Source organism: Vidua chalybeata, chromosome 8 (assembly GCF_026979565.1).
Source record: "Vidua chalybeata isolate OUT-0048 chromosome 8, bVidCha1 merged haplotype, whole genome shotgun sequence".
Classification (NCBI taxonomy): domain Eukaryota; kingdom Metazoa; phylum Chordata; class Aves; order Passeriformes; family Viduidae; genus Vidua; species Vidua chalybeata.
Window position 1 is genome coordinate 35,910,225 of NC_071537.1, and position 16,443 is coordinate 35,926,667.

The window sequence follows — 16,443 nt, forward strand, 5'->3', positions numbered from 1 at the left end:
TTCCATGATGTCACAAGGGTCTCCTCGGTTCTGGACGGTAACAATGGAGGCATGGTTCCCAGAGGTTCCATGATGTCAGAATGGTCTCCTTGGTTCTGGACGGTAACAATGGACACTTGTTTCCATGAGGTTCCATGATATCGCAATGCTCTCCTTGGTTCTGGACGGTAACAATGGAGCCTTAGTTCCACGAGGTTCTATGATGTCAGAATGGTCTCTTTGGCTGTGGACGGCAACAATGGAGCCTTGGTTCCACGAGCTTCCATGATGTCACAATGCTCTCCTAGGTTTTGGATGGTAACAATGGAGGCTTGGTTCCACATGGTTCCATGATGTCACAATGGTGTCCTAGATTTTGGACGGTATCAATGGAGCCTTGATTCCACGAGGTTCCATGATGTCACAATGATCTCTTTGGTTATGGACTGGAACAATTCAGCCTTGGTTCCACAAGGTTCAATGATGTCACAATGGTCTCCTCGGTTCTAGACGGTAACAATAAAATTTTGGTTCCACGAGGTTCCATATTACTGTGGCCTCCTAGGTTATGGACGGTAACATTGGAGGCTTGGTTCCATGAGGTTCCATGATGTCACAATGGTCGCTTTGGTTCTGCACGGTAACAAAGGAGCCTTGGTTCCATGAGGTTTGATGATGTCACTATGGTCTCCATGCTTCCGGACGGAAAGAATGGAGCCTTGGTTCCACGAAATTGCATGATGTGACATCGGTCTCCTAGATTTTGGACGGTAGCAATGCAGACTTGGTTCCACAAGGTTCCATGATGTCACAATGGTCTCCGCGGTTATGGACTGGAACAATGGAGGCTTGGTTCCACGAAGTTCCGTGATGTCACAATGCTCTCCTTGATTCTGGACGGAACGAATGGAGCCTTGGTTCCACGAGGTTCCATGATGTCAAAATGTTCTTCTTGGATCTGGACGGTAAACAATGGTGCCTTGGTTCCACGAGGTTAAATAATGTCGCAATGGTCTCTTTGGTAGTGGAGTGTAACAATGGAGCCTTGGTTCTATGATGTTCCATGATGTCACAATGGTCTCTTTCGTTCAGGAGGGTAACAAGGGAGCCTTGGTTCCACGAGATTCCATGGTGTCACAATGGTCTCCTTGGTTCTGGACGGTAACAATGGAGCCTTGGTTCCACAAGGTTCCATGATGTCACAATGGTCTCCGGGGTTAAGGACGGGAACAATGGAGCGTGAGTTCCACAAGGTTCCATGATGTCACAATGGTCTCCGCGGTTATGGACGGTAATAATGGAGTCTTGGTTCCACGATGTTCCATGATGTCACAATGCTCTCCTAGATTTTGGACGGTAGCAATGGAGCCTTGGTTCCATAGGGTTCCATGATGTAACAATGGTCCCCATGATTGCGGACGGAAGAAATGGAGCCTTGGTGCTACGAGGTTCCATAATGTCACAATGGTCTGTTTGGTTCTTGGCGGTAACAATGGAGGCTTTGTTCCACGAGGTTCCATGATGTCACAATGGTCTCTCTGATTCCAGACGGAAAGAACGGAGCCTTGATTCCACGAGATTCCATGATGTCAGAATGGTCTCCTAGATTTTGGATGGTAGCAATGCAGGCATGATTCCACGCGGTTCCATGATGTCACAATGCTGTCCGCGGTTATGAACTGGACCAATGGAGCCTTGGTTCCACGAGCTTCCATCATGTCACAATGGTCTCCTAGATTTTGGACGGTAGCAATGCAGCCTTGGTTCCATGAGGTTCCATGATGTCACAATGGTCTCCTTGGTTCTGGACGGTAACAATGGAGGCTTGCTTCCACGAGGTTCCATGGTGTCACAATGGTCTCCTTGGTCCTGGACGATAACAGTGGAGCATTGGTTCCACGGGGTTTCATGATGTCACAGTGGTCTCTTTCGTTCTGGACGGTAAAAATGGAGCCTTGGTTCCATGAGATTCCATGGTGTCACAATGGTTTCCTTGGTTCTGGACGGTAACAATGGAGCCTTGGTTCCACGAGGTTCCATGATGTCACAATGGACTCCGCGGTTATGGATTGTAAAAATGGAGGCTTGGTTCCACGATGTTCCATGATGTCACAATGGTCTCCCCGGTTCTGTACGGTAACAATGGAAGCTTTTTTCCACTAGGTTCCATGATGTCACAATGGTCGCCTAGATTTTGGACGGTAGCAATGGTGGCTTGGCTCAACGAGGTTCCATGATGTCACAATGGTCTCCTTGGTTCTGGACAGTAACAAAGGATCCTTGGTTCCACGAGGTTCCATGATGTCACAATGGTCTCTTTGGTTCTGGGCCGTAACAATGCAGCCTTTGTTCCACGAGTTTCCATGATGTCACAATGATCTCTATGGTTCTGGATGGTAACTATGGAGCCTTGGTTCCACGAGGTTCCATGACGTCACAATGGTCTCCATGCTTCCATTTGGAAATAATGGCGACTTGTTTCCACAATATTCCATGATGTCACAATTCTCTCTTTGTTTTTGGAGGGCAACAATGGAGGCTTGGTTCCACGGGGTTCCATGATGTCACAATGGTCTCCACGGTTATGGACAGTAACAATGGATCCTTGGTTCCACGAGGTTCGATGATGTTAGAATGGTCTTCTCGGTTCCGGACAGTAACAATGGAGCCCTGGTTCCATGAGATTCCATGATGTCACAATTGTCTCTTTGTTTTCGAAGGGCAACAATGGAGGCTTCGATCCACGTGGTTCCATGATGTCACAATGGTCTCCTTGGTTATGGACGGTAACAATGGAGCCTTGGTTCCACGAGGTTCCATGATATCACAATCTTCCCCTTGGATGTGGACTGTAAACAATGGAGCCTCGGTTCCACGTGGTTCCACGATGTCACAATGGTCTCTTTGGTAGTGGAGGGTAACAATGGAGCCTCGGTTCCATGAGGTTCCATGATGTCACAATGGTCTCTTTCGTTCTGGAGGGTGACAATGGAGACTTGGTTCCACGAGGTTCCATGGTGTCGATATATTCTCCTTGTTCCTGGACGGTAATAATGGAGCCTTGGTTCCACGAGGTTCCGTGATGTCACAATGCTCTCCTACGTTATGGACGGTAACAATGGAGCCTTGGTTCCACGAGATTCCATGGTGTCACAATGGTCTCCTTGGTTCTGGACGGTAACAATGGAGCCTTGGTTCCACAAGGTTCCGTGATGTCACAATGGTCTCCTAGATTTTGGACGGTAGCAATGTAGCCTTGGTTCAACAAGGTTCTATGATGTCAAAATGGTCTCCGCGGTTCACGACGGTAACAATGGATCCTTGGTTCCATGAGGTTCCGTGATGTCACAACGGTCCCCATGATTCCGGACAGAGACAATGCAGCCTTGTTTCCACAAGGTTCCATGATGTCACAATGGTCTCCTAGATTTTGGACGGTAGCAATGCAGCCTTGGTTCCATGAGGTTCCATGATGTCACAAGGCCTCCGCGGTTATGGAGAGGACCAATGGAGTCTTGGTTCCATGAGGTTCCATGATGTCACAATGGTCTCTTTGTTTTTGGAGGGCAACAATGGAGGCTTTGTTCCACGAGATTCCATGATGTCAAAATGGACTCCGCGGTTATGGACTGGGACAGTGGAGCATTGGTTCCATGAGGCTCCATGATGTCAGAATGGTCTTCTCAGTTCTGGATGGTAACAATGGAGCCATGGTTCCACGAGGTTCCTTGACGTCACAGTGGTCTCCATGGTTCTGGACAGTAACAATGGAGGCTTGGTTCCCCGAGGTTCCATGATCTCACAATTGTCTCCTTGCTTCTGGACGGTAACAGCGGAGCCTTGGTTCCATGAGGTTCCATGATGTCACAATGCTCTCCTCGCTTCTGGACGGTAATAATGGATCCTTGGTTCCACGAGGTTCCATGATGTCACAATGGTCTCCTTGGTTATGGACGGTAACAATGGAGCCTTGGTTCCACAAGGTCCCATGATGTTACAATGGTCTCCTTAGTTCTGGACAGTAACAAGGGAAGCTTTGTTCCACGATGTTCCATGATGTAACAAGGGTCTCCTTGGTTCTCGATGGTAACAATGGAGCCTTGGTTCCACGAGGTTCCATGGTGTCACTATGTTCTCCTTGGTTCTGGACGGTAATAATGGAGCCTTGTTTCCACGAGGTTCCATGATGTCACAATGGTCTCTGCTGTTATGGGCTGGAACAATGGAGCCTTGATTCCACAAGGATCCATGATGTCACAATGACCTCCTTGGTTCTGGACGGTACGAATGGAGCCTGGGTTCCACAAGGTTTCATGATGCCACAATTTTCTCCTTGGATCTGGACTGTAAACAACGGAGGCTTGGCTCCACGAGGTTCCATGATGTCGAAATTTTCTCTTTAGTAGTGGAGGGTAACAATGGATCCTTGGTTCCATGAGGTTCCATGATGTCAGAATGGTCTCTTTCATTCTGGAGGGTAACAATGGAAGCTTGGTTCCACGAGGTTCCATGGTGTCACTATGTTCTCCTTGTTCCTGGACGGTATTAATGGAGCCTTGGTTCCACGAGGTTCGGTGATGTCACAATGGTCTCCGCAGTCATGGCCTGGAAAAATGGAACCTTTGTTCCACAAGGTTCCATGATGTCACAATGGTGTCCACGGTTATGGACTGGAACATTGGAGCCTTGGTTCCACAAGATTCCATGATGTCACAATGGTCTCCCCGGTTATGGACTGGAAGAATGGAGGCTTGGTTCCAGGTGGTTCCATGATGTCACAATGGTCTCTATGGTTATGGACTGGAACAATGGAGCCTTCGTTTCATGAAGTTCCATGGCGTCACAATGGCCTCCTCAGTTCTGGACGGTAACTATGGAGCCTTGGTTCCATGAGATTCCATGACATCACAGTGGTCTCCATGGTTCCGGTCGGAAATAGTGGCAACTTGGTTCCACGAGGTTCCGTGATGTCACAATTCTCTCTTTGTTTTTGGAGGGCAACAATAGAGGCTTGGTTCCACGTGGTTCCATGATGTCACAATGGTGTCCGCGGTTATGGACTCAAACAATGGAGCCTTGGTTCCACGTGGTTCAATGATGTCAGAATGGTCTTCTCGGTTCTGGACAGTAACAATGGAGCCTTCGTTCTACGAGGTTCCATGATGTCACAATGGTCTCCTTGGTTCTGGACGGAAACAATGGAGCCTTGGTTCCACGAGCTTCCATGATGTCACAATGGTCTCTTTGGTTCTGGACAGCAACAAGGGAGGCTTTGTTCCACGAGGTTCCATGATGTCAGAATGGTCTCCATGATTCCGGACAGAAAGAATGGAGCCTTGTTTCCACGAGGATCCATGATGTCACAATGGTGTCCGCGGTTATGAACAGTAACGATGGAGGCTTGGTTCCATGAGGTTCCATGATGTCACGATGGTCTCCTTGGTTCTGGACGGTAATAATGGAGCCTTGGTTCCACGAGGTTCCATGGTGTCACAATGTTCTCCTTGGTTCTGGACGGTAATAATGGAGCCTTGTTTCCACTGGATTCCATGATGTCACAATGGTCTCCGTAGTTATGGACTGGAACAATGGAGCCTTCGTTCCACGGGGTTCCGTAATGTTACAATGACCTCCTTGGTTCTGGACGGTACGAATGGAGTTTTCATTCCACGAGGTTCCATGATGTCACAATGTTCTCCTTGGATCTGGACTGTAAACAATGGAGCCTTGGGTCCATGAGGTTCCATGATGTCACAATGGTCTCTATCGTTCTGGAGGGTAACAATGGCGGCTTGGTTCCGTGAGGTTCCATGGTGTCACTATGTTTTCCTTGTTCCTGGATGGTAAATAATGGAGGTTTATTTACCCCCATTATAATTATAATCGGGTTCCGTGATGTCACAATGGTCTCCGCAGTTATGGACTGGAACAATGGATCCTTGGCTCCACAAAGTTCCATGATGTCACAATGGTGTCCGCTGTTATGAACTGGAACATTGGAGCATTGGTTCCACGAGGTTCCATGATATCACAATGGTGTCCTTTAATCTGGACGGTAACAATGGAGCCTTGGCTCCAGGAGGTTCCATGATGTCACTATGGTCTCCTTGGTTCTGGACTTTAACAGTGGAGCCTTGGTTGCACAAGATTCCATGATGGCACAATGGTCTCTTTCGTTCTGGATGGTAACAATGGAGTCTTGGTTCCATGATGTTCCACGATGTCACAATGGTCTCACCGGTTCTGGATGGTAACAATGGAGCCCTGGTTCCACAAGGTTCCATGATGTCAGAATGGTCTCCTAGATTTTGGACGGTAGCAATGCAGCCTTGGGTCCATGAGGTTCCATGATGTCACAATGGTCTCGTCGGTTATGGAGTGGAACACTGGAGCCTTCATTCCACGAGGTTCCATGACATCACAATGGTCTCCATGATTCCGGACGGAAAGAATGGAGCCTTGGTTCCACGAGGTTCCATGATGTCACAATGGTCTCCTTGGACCTGGATTTTTCCATGAGGTTCCATGATGTCAGAATGGTCTCCTTGGTTCTGGACGGTAACAATGGAGCCCTGGTTCCACGACGTTCCATGATGCCACAATGGTCTCTTTGGTTCTGGACGGTGACAATGGAGCCTTGGTTCCACGAGGTTCCATGATGTTACAATGCTCTCCTTTATTCTATACAGTAACAATGGAGCCTTGGTTGTACAAGGTACCGTGATGTCACAAGGGTCTCCTTGGTTCTAGGGGGTAACAATGGAGCCTTGGTTCCACAAGCTTCCATGATGTCACAATGGTCTCCTCGGTTCTGGATGGTAACAATGGAGCCTTTGTTTCACGAATTTCCATGGCGTCAGAATGGTCTCCTCAGTTATGGACTGGAACAACGGAGCCTTGGTTCCAGAAACTTTCATGATGTCACAATGATCTACATGGTTCCGGCCAGAAAGAATGGAGCCTTGGTTCCAAGAGGTTCCAGGATGTCACAATGTTCTCCTACATTTTGGACGGTAACAATGGAGCCTTGGTTCCACAAGTTTCCATGATGTCACAAGGGTCTTCGCGGTTATGGACAGTAACAATGGATGCTTGGTTCCACGAGGTTCCGTGATGTCACAATGGTCTCCTTGGTTATGAACGGTAACAAAGGACCCTTAGTTCCACGAGCTTCCATGATGTCACAATGGTCTCTTTGGTTCTGGATGGTAACAATGGAGCCTTGGCTCCAGGAGGTTCAATGGTGTCACTATGTTCTCCTTGGCTCTGGACGGTAAGAATGGAGCCTTGGTTCCATGAGGTTCCATGATGTCACAATGATCTCCGTGGTTATGGACTGGAACAATGCAGCCTTGGTTCCACAAGGTTCCATGATGTCACAATGGTCTCCTTGGTTGTAGACAGTAACAATGGAGCCTTGGTTCCACGAGGTTCCATGATGTCACAATGGTCTCCTTGGTTCTGGACGGTAACAATGGAGCCTTGGTTCCATGAGGTTTCATGATGTCACAATGGTCTTCTTGGGTCTTGCTGTGGTTTGATATGGTAGTGAATTTCTTGTTCAGTAAGTTGGGTCAAACTAATTAGTGGTAAGGTTTGTATATTGTTACTTGCAGTGACTACTGAAAGTATGGACACGCTTTTGAGAACACAGAGGGTTAAAAGTAAGAACTTCTAGGGGAACTATCTCTTTCCTTCTGGTTAGAGAGTGCAGACTCTCTCTGGTTTAGCTATAGGCTGGGTGGGGGAGGGGAAGCTATGTGGCTTTGTGTAAGCTGAGGGGACTGAAGGTTTGGAACTGAGCTGGCTTTTGCGGACAGAAGGGTGGAGAGAAACGGAGATGCTTTTGTCTTTCCCTTCTAGAGGGAAAGAGACAGAGATCTTGACTGCACCTGGAAAGAGGAGAAGGAGAAAGAGGGGGGATGATGCTCAGTGTGGGAATGGAGAATGCTGGGCAAAGATTTCAGCTGTCTAGGGAGTCAGAACTTTTAACCCTTTCCTGGGAAATGAGGGCTTTGTAAAATATTACCCCTCCTCGATTTGTAGTAGAAGAGAGACAGTCTAGGCCTTGAGATGTTAGAAAAAGAAATTTTGAGGTGGGAGAAGATGATGGAGGTAGCTTTTAGCTAGACTTTTCTTGTTAGCCGTAGACTAAACCAAATTTTCCTGCAATAGAGACTGCATTTTAGGGGGATGCAGTGGTGACCCAAGGAGACCTGCTTCAGCAACCACCAGCACAAGAATAGCAAGAACAGAGGAAAGCTAAAGAGAGAATGGTGATGGCCTGTGTCTTCAGGAAGAAGATGATCTCTGTTCCTGGACCCTTGGCCCCAGGGGAAAATTGGGGGGACTGTGGTCCCAAGATGAGAAGCTGAACTGTTGTCTCTTTTGCTCCATAGCAAAGCATCCTTAAAGGAGCCCTATGGGCAGTCGGTCTGAAACAAAAACTTTAAGAAATTTAGAGATTTTAGAGGAGCTAAGATTTTAGTTAGAGACAAGTTTTACTAGAGTTAATTAAAATAAAAAGATTCTGTAAGTGGGCCTTGATGAAGTTAAGAGTTAGTAGTTAACTAATAATTGATTGCTCGTCAACACAATGTTTAGTTAGCTGGGTTTATAATGAAGAATATAGAAACTGACAAATAGCTATTAGGAACGTAAGACAATTGTGGGCCTCCTCTGTTCTGAAACCAATTGAAGACAAGGAATGGGAGTTCTACCAAGGTTCATTTGTCATATTTGCATTGAAAAGGTAGAAAGGTCAGAATGAGGAAGACTTCATTGACTTCCTCATTTTGGGACCCCTCCCCATGAAAGGGACCACCGACCCATTTCAAGGAACAAACTACACATGCTTAATAGCTTTTGAAATGATTAGCATAGGAAGCGAGGAATGGCATGTACCAAAATGATGAATATGTCTTTGTATTTTGGGTATTCAATTCTTGTGTGGATAAAAGGACTCTGTAATCATTGGAAAGGTGCAGTGTGTATTTGGGAGCTATCCCACACGCTGTCCGGCGTCGCAATGAACATACACTTTCTAACTTTAAAACTGTGTTAGAGAGTTTTTGTCCGTGTCAGTTGGATATTGGTGCTAGATCAATATCCATATTTCTTTAATAAATCAGCACACCAAAGAATGGCCTTCTTTTTGCCTCTGTATAGTGCTATGTTTCCAAAGTGACTTTCAATGGAATGTGTTAAGGCAAATTAATTGCTGCTTTTAGACAGGAACAAACTTCCAAATCCTTCACGTTCTCCGGCAATCACTATGAATTTGAGAAGTTTGCAAATGTTGGAAACTCCTTCAGTTGTGCAATGAGAAGTAAAGCCTTTAAGAATTGAGGATTCTTAAATGCCCTGATCCTGCAGAGCAGGGCAGGGTTTGCTGATGGTTTGAGCTGTTCCTAAAGATCCTGTCGGGCTGTCTTAGACACTTGGAGCCAGGGATTCCTTCCAACCTGGGCCATTTTGAGGGGGCTGGGGGCAGCCCCAGGGCAGGTGACAGTGTGTGCAAGGTCCCTTTGTGACACGCTGCAGCATGGTCAGCCTGGAATGGAACAGGACAGGGTGTCCAAGGGCCCTCCCTTTGTGACACGTGGTGACATAGGAGCTGGCGGTGACAAGAGCACGCCACAGTCCTTGGTGCACACATCAGGACAGGACAGAACCGAGTAGTGCTGTGAGGAGCCCCCCCACAGCGTGCTCATTTGTGTCTGACCCAGCAATTTTCCAAGGCGTTATTCCTGCAGCTGACCTCGCGGCCAGACTGTGGGACTTGGTGATCAGAATCATTTACGAGGAGTCTCCTGTCATTGTGGCAGGAGCCCTCCAGACCACAGTGCAGGACTTGCTGTCCTGCAGCCTTCCTGAGGCTCCTCTGTCTCAGGTGTCTTCAAGGCTCAACTGCAATTGTTGACTTGGATATATCCTGAGGCATCTCTCTAGAAGGTGCCTTCAAGGTTAGCTGGTGGAATGGCGGGCAGATTTCTCAGCCTGTGCAATGTGTTCAGGGGGGGAAAAAAGAAAGGCCCTGGAGCTGCCCCAGCACAACAGCCTGAAGAGCCAGAGCAGATCCAGACACTGCAGGATGGTGAGTGGCAGAGTGGGGCCACAGGGCTGATGCCTGCAGCCAGCTTGACCCCATCCTATCCCATCCAATCCCAGCCCATCCCATCCCAGCCCATCCCATCACCTGGGGACATGCCCATGGACAGGACGGAACAGGGGCCGTGCTCCATCCCCTGGGGCATCCCGGGGCTGTCCCTGCCTGGGGAGCGCAGGGCTGGGCTGTGTTCTCCGGCCTCTCCTGCAGCCCCTCAGCTCTGGCTGCGCTCGCTCTTTGCCAGATGCAGCCCTGGGCCGGACACAAGAGCGGGAACCCGCCCGTGGCCGCTTCCACAGAACCCTGAAGGTACCAGCAGCCATCCCCACCTGGGCTGGGCCTGCTGTCACTGCTCAGCCCAGCACCACGCTTGGAGCACTCCATGGAACACTCCGGGCTTCCCTGTCCTTTGTTCTCCTGCAGATGTTCCGGAGGTTCCTGCGCATTCGGCGTAGAAAGACCGGCAGCACAGCAGCTGAGGGCCCGGCCAAGCCTGACTCGGGGATGACTGAGCTCCAGGCAGAGCCTGATGTCAGCCCAGATTCAGCTGAGATCTCAGAAGACTCTGAGGCTGGAATGAACGGTCATAGGGCAAAGCCTGAGATGGCAGTCACTGAGGATGTGGCCATCACAACCGCCAAAACCAGAGAGACTCAGGGCCTCACAAATACTGGTACCACGCCTGCTCCAACTATGATTCCTGCTCCGACTATGGATTTTTTCAAAGAGAGTGCTGTTCCTTCTCAGCAGTGGGTAAGCAGCCGGGGGCCAGGCCTGGAGGCCTCCCAGGATGGTGTGTCCCCTCAAGCCACGGTCACTGGGCCCCTCAGCCTTTGAGGCCAGCACAGTGTGGCGGGAACAGAAGCACTTCTTGGGGGAAGCTGGGCAAGTTTCTCCCATGGACAGCGCTCCAAGTCTCCCCCATGTCTCCTCCAGGTGCCAGCCAAAGTGAAGAACATCCACCCAGAGTCTCCTGTCCCACGTCTCTGCGGATGCCAGGCTGCAAAGGGACATTGTGAGGCTGGCTGAAGAACACCCTGCTGACGTGGTGCTGACCCTCCTGCGCTGTGCCCCAACATGTGACAGGTACGGGGCCCATGAGTCTTCAGAGCTCAGGGCTCAGCAGCCTTTAGGGCCCGTGGCCCTGCACAGCCTGTCCAATGGGGTCTGCCAGACAGGCAGAGAGGCCCAGGACCCTCAGGCCCCTCTGTTTCCTGAGCCTGCTGCCAGTGCTCCTTCCCTGCCCTTCAGGGCACCGGGGCTCTGTCACCTGGGCCCCCACAGCTGCACAGGGCATGGTGCTGTGACTGAGATGCCCCTGACACAGAGCTCCCATCCCACAGAGCTGCTGCAATGATGTGGAGAGCCATAGCCTCATCGGGACCAGCAGTGGAGAAAGTGCTGCCAACGCTGCTCTGTGTGATGGAGAACTGGCCACAGCACAGAATGTGCACCTCCGATGGGGACAATGAGGCTGTTTTTGCCCTGGCTGTGAGTTTCTGGACCTGGCCTCTGCTCGCCCCCAGGTCACCTTTCCAGCAGCATTCCATCCTCTCCGTGCCTCAGGCGCTGGGCTGAAACCGGGGCTAGGGGCAGGCTCAGGGGGCACCAGGCCCACTGCTCCCCCTGCCTCTGCCCTTGGGCCCTGCCCATGGACACCTCAGCACTGAGCGCTGCCTTGGGCTGCTTCTTTTGCAGGCAACTCTGGTGATCTGGGTGATCGTGCCTGTGTACAACAAGGCGATGATCCCTTTTACTGGGCGATTGTTTGTGGCTCTGCTCTTCCATGTTGCCATCACCACACAGCAGATGCCACCAGAGGAAGTTGATAACTTCTGGAGAGCGTGCTGGGAGGAACACCGCCTTCCCAGCGAGCCCAACAGGTCCCAGTCCTCCTGTTCTTCCCGTGCCCTTGTGGCCAGTGCCAGTGCTCCCAGTGTGACCTGGGCTTTGCTCTGCATACAGGTTTGCAGTGCAGGCCATGAAGGCTCTGCTCTACCAACTGCCGTGTGACAAGATGGTGATGGCTATGGAGCGCAAGCGTGGCTGGGACACGCTGCTGCGTGCTCACACCCAGCACTATGCCATGGGTCTGCTGGCCAGGTGAGACCCCCTTCTCCCCACTGCCCCTGGCATTTGTGCCCTGTCTCCAGGTGCCACTCACAGTCCCTGTGGTCATGGGCCAGAGGGCCTTGCCACCGAGGAACAGCCGAGCAGACTGGAAAAGGCTGGGAAAGGAGGGTGTCCAGAAAGGGCTGCCTCACAACGCACCCACATCCCCTCCAGGGATGCTGGGGAAAGACCGGACCTCTGTGACTCAGTCCTGGGAGTGGATTGGTCTCCCCACCTCAGCGCCTTTTTCCCCCCTGCCAGGGAGATGCGCCGTGTCTCGATCCTTTACTGTTCTTGCATCGCACCCCACATGCTCTGGCACCTCAGCAGGGAGGAGCCGTGCTGGGATCTGCCTGCCCTGGCATTCCTTGTGGAGGTGAGCCTGTTGGTCAGCGCTACCTCGCTCAGCTGCCTCCCAGCTCCCTGCTCTCTCGTAGCCACAGCTGCCAGGACAGTGCCCACGCCCTGTGCTGCTGCCTAGGCCCAGCCCTGTGCGCTTCTGGGCTCCTGCCGGCCGGCTCCCCTGTCACTGCCCTGTGCCTTTCAGGTCCTGGATTGCCTGGACTTGAGTAAATGTGGTGGCAGCGTCCTGAAGATCATGTCAAGGCACCTCCAGAGTGAATGCAGTCAGAGGCGTCGCCTGGCACTCAGAGGCCTCATGGTGCTCAGCAAGGATCCCTCGATGGTGAGAAGGGGGCAGCGGCTGAAGCTGCGCCGGGCAAAGCAGCCCCTTGGGCTGGCAGGGCTTCAGGAGCTGAGGCAGCTACTCCCAGCTCTCCTGCCTCACCTGCCCCAGTGCTTTGGGACAGGCCTTTGGCCTGTGGGCCCTGCAGCAGCAGGGTGGGGTTGCAGTGCCAGGGCGGTGTTGGCCATGCAGCCGTCCATGGCTTCCCAGCACAGCCTTGAGTTCCACACAGGCCGGAAGGATGTGCAGTCTGTCTCGCAGCCTTCTGGAGCTGCTGAGGGATGCAGATGGAGAGGTGGTCAGCATGAGCCTCCGTGTGCTCACGAATGTGCTCCCGCACCACGGCATCCTGCTATCCGGCACCACTGCCCCAAAGCTGGCTGAGGTGCTCCGGCTGCTCTTTGACCACGTAAGGTTCTGCATCCTGAGCCACAGGCATCAGGTGCTTCCCAGAAACTTTGTGCCCTGTGGATTTTCAGGCCTTTGCCCAGGTGGGCCTGGAGTAGCTGGTATAGGTCTTTTCCTTTCCTCTAGGACAACAGCCACGTGCAGTTGCTCTGCATTCAGCTCTTCTGTAAGCTGATGGAATTGGTAGCGGATGAGGGGAAAAAGCCCCTGAAGACAATTGTGAACAAGAGCCTGTACGCACTTTTAATCTACTGCCATGATGACAACTGGCACGTGGCAAAGGTGAGCATTTCTATGATGCTTGGAGGGGGCTCGGCTGCCTCCTGCCCTGGCGCCTGGCGGGCTGCAGCCTCCTCCAGGCCTTGGCACAGGGACACAGGTCTTGTGCCCTGGGCTGTGGGGCCATCTCTGGGTCTCTGCTGCTCTCCAGGCCTCTCGGGAAACGCTGCATTGTGCGGCCAAGTTCCTGACAAGGAGAGATCTCGAACAGCTGGTGGAGAAGGAGCAGCTGTCAAAGTTTGTCAAGTGCCTGGTAAGAACGGCCTGGAAGGCCCAGCCTCAGCCTGGAGAAGCCCCCTGAGCGCGGTGCTCAGTGTGTGGGCTGGCAGCTGTGCCCCTGCCCGCTGCTGCAGCCAGAGGCCGCGCAGGCTCTTCTCCAGGCTCCCGTGGGCCCCAGCCGGGTGCCGATGGAGCCCCGGCCCAGCAGGGCTGCGGGGCGGCCCCGCGGCTCCCCGGGCAGCAGCCGTCCCTCTGCCCCCTTCAGAGCCCGGCGCCAGCGACTGCTGGCCGGGTCTCAGGGCTGTGCGGGCAGGGGAGGCCGGGGCTGGACGCAGGGAGCGGCCGGCCCAGGGGCTGAGCCCGCACCAAGCCTTCCCTCCTGCCGCTCTCTCCAGCTGGCAGAGGACAGGAGCCGAGCGGCCGAGCACCTGCGCCGGGCCCTCCCCTACCTGGAGAGCCCAGAGGAGCCCCTGCGAGCGGCGGCCCTCAGCTTCATGGGTGAGCCACGAGCCCGGGCTCCCTCCCCGCCCCGCCGCAGCTCGGCCCCAGCCCCGCCTGCTGCCCCGGCAGTGCCATCCAGGCCCGGCGCAGGGGAGCCCCGCCTGGCCTGGGCGCTGCTGTTGCCCTCCGGCAGCCGTGCCCTCGGGCGGCAGCGTGCGGCAAGGGCCCAGGCTGAGCCCTGCCGGGCCACGAGGCCGTGTGGCCACAGGGCTGGCAGTGCCGCTGGCAGGGAGCTGTGCCGCTGGGGCCAAGATGAGCTCTTTGTTCTCAGGGATGGACGAGTTTCCCATGATGAGGGGGCAGCAGGAAGAGCTCCACGGCCTCAGTCAGGGCGCTCCAGGCAGAGCTGACGCTGGGCACAATTCTTGTGGCTTCAGCCCTCTCCCTGCCTCTACATAGCTCCCTCCCTCTAGATAGCTCCCTCCCTCCAGCCCTCAGACACTGTCCGTCCCCATTTTTTCTCTCCACTCTTCCTGTCTTTTGACAGCTCCATTCCTCTAGCCCTCAGACCCTGCCCATTCCCTTTTTTTACCTCCCCGCTCATCCCTTTGTTTCATCTTCCATTAATAAAGAGTTTGGCTTTTTCACTTGGCCTCCGTCTCTGTGGAGATGAAACGACGCCAATCCCGAGCCCTGGGACACACAGACCCCTGCTGCCGTTCTCTTCCACACCGTTTTTTGTGCGCACACACAGAGGAATGAGGGCAGATCAGGCTGGAAAGGTGCCCATGCTGAAGCTGCAGTTCCACAGCACTGTGGAGTTGCAGATCTTGCTGAGCACCCTGGAGCCCCTGGAATTTGGAAGAGCCAACCTGAGGATGCTCTGAAGCCAGCTGTGAGGGATTCCATGGCAAGCATCCACGGAGGGCAAAGGAGCTTGGAATGCTGGAAGGTTTCAAGAATAGCTTCCTGAAAGCACAGCAGTGCTCCATCCCTGCACAGCATGAGGAAGAGGACAGAACCAGCGACCATCTGGGCTTAACAGGGAGCTTTAGGTGTGCCTAAGAGCAAATGAAGCAGCAGCGCAGTGCCCGAGACTGGGACGCGCCACCGTGCCAGTGCCCGGAGCGCTGTCAGGCAGTGCTGGGATCCCGGGTGTGGTTCTGGTCTCCAGAGGTGAGGAATGGCAGCCCCAGGCTCAGAGCCAGTCAGAAAGCCAACCAAGTGAGCCCACAGAGAGGGCACCCTTCCAGTTTCTCTTGGGCATGGCTGCAAAACAGCCCCTGCTGCTTCTTCCTCCGCCTGTGTTTGGGGTGTGCTGCTGGCAGAGGCAGCCAGGTTGTGCTCTGCCTTCCAAAGCCTGTTGGGAGCAGGCATGAAAAGCGCTGCGTGCGCAGCGGAGAGTCCTGGAAGGTGCTGGTAAGAGCGTCCTGCGGGAACAGGGCTCTGGTCTGTGGCCGGGAACAGCCTGGTTTTGGTGCCGTGAGCGCAGGCAGGAGTTGAGGCAGGTGAAGAGGCAGTGAGCAGCTTGTGTTTGTAGAGGGCCTGGGGCTGCACGTCTGAACCTCCACCTGGAAACGCACTTGGGGGAATAGGAGCGAGAGCTGGAGTGCCTGGCCTGAAAGGACATGAAGTCCTTCAGCCTTGCCAGCGTTCCTTAAGGGTGTGTTGGTGTTCCCCAGATAAGCTGTGCCTCTGGGAAAACGCCTTTGGAGGAAAGGGGCTTGCTTCTCAGGGAAAGCGCTTCCCAGGGAGCTCCCAGTGAGGCAGGTGCAAGTGGGCACCGGCGGAGGCGCGGTCGCAGCGCTCACGGGCCGGGGGCAGCGGGCGGGAGGCGAGCGGCGTCGGAAGAGGGCTGCACCTCCCTTTCCAGACCCCCGCACGCGTCCCTCTCAAGACGCTGGAAGCGACCGCGTGCCGGAAAATCCCGCCGGGGTGGCATGCAGGCGGCGCAGTCGGCGGAGCGGGGCCCCGGCTTTCCCCGCCCTTTCTGCCGGCATCTTTGGAAGGTCAAGCGAGTCGTCCCCGTCCCGCCGCGTCCCTGTCTCGTCCCGCCGCATTCCCACCGTCTCCACTCTCACACAAACCGCCCCCCTCCCGGCCCCCCTCCGGTGCAGGGAAATGCAGGAGAACGCGAAAGCATCGGGGCAGAGCAGCCCCTGGAGGTGCCCGAGCCGTCTCCCCCTTGCCCGCAGGGCCGGAGTTGCCCACC

General features: G+C 53.5%; 1 protein-coding gene across 1 annotated transcript; it reads left to right on the plus strand.

Moving 5' to 3' along the window:
- The first annotated feature begins 9,480 nt into the window (after nt 1-9,480).
- Nucleotides 9,481-14,878, plus strand: LOC128791509 (maestro heat-like repeat-containing protein family member 6). Its single transcript, XM_053949231.1, has 14 exons — nt 9,481-10,075; nt 10,332-10,396; nt 10,511-10,840; nt 11,024-11,173; nt 11,431-11,578; nt 11,786-11,970; nt 12,053-12,190; nt 12,461-12,575; nt 12,747-12,884; nt 13,117-13,293; nt 13,419-13,574; nt 13,723-13,824; nt 14,186-14,288; nt 14,563-14,878. Exons 5-14 carry the CDS (start codon nt 11,441-11,443, stop codon nt 14,688-14,690), a joined length of 1,380 nt encoding a protein of 459 aa, XP_053805206.1. The 5' UTR covers nt 9,481-10,075; nt 10,332-10,396; nt 10,511-10,840; nt 11,024-11,173; nt 11,431-11,440; the 3' UTR covers nt 14,691-14,878.
- Nucleotides 14,879-16,443: the final 1,565 nt, after the last annotated feature.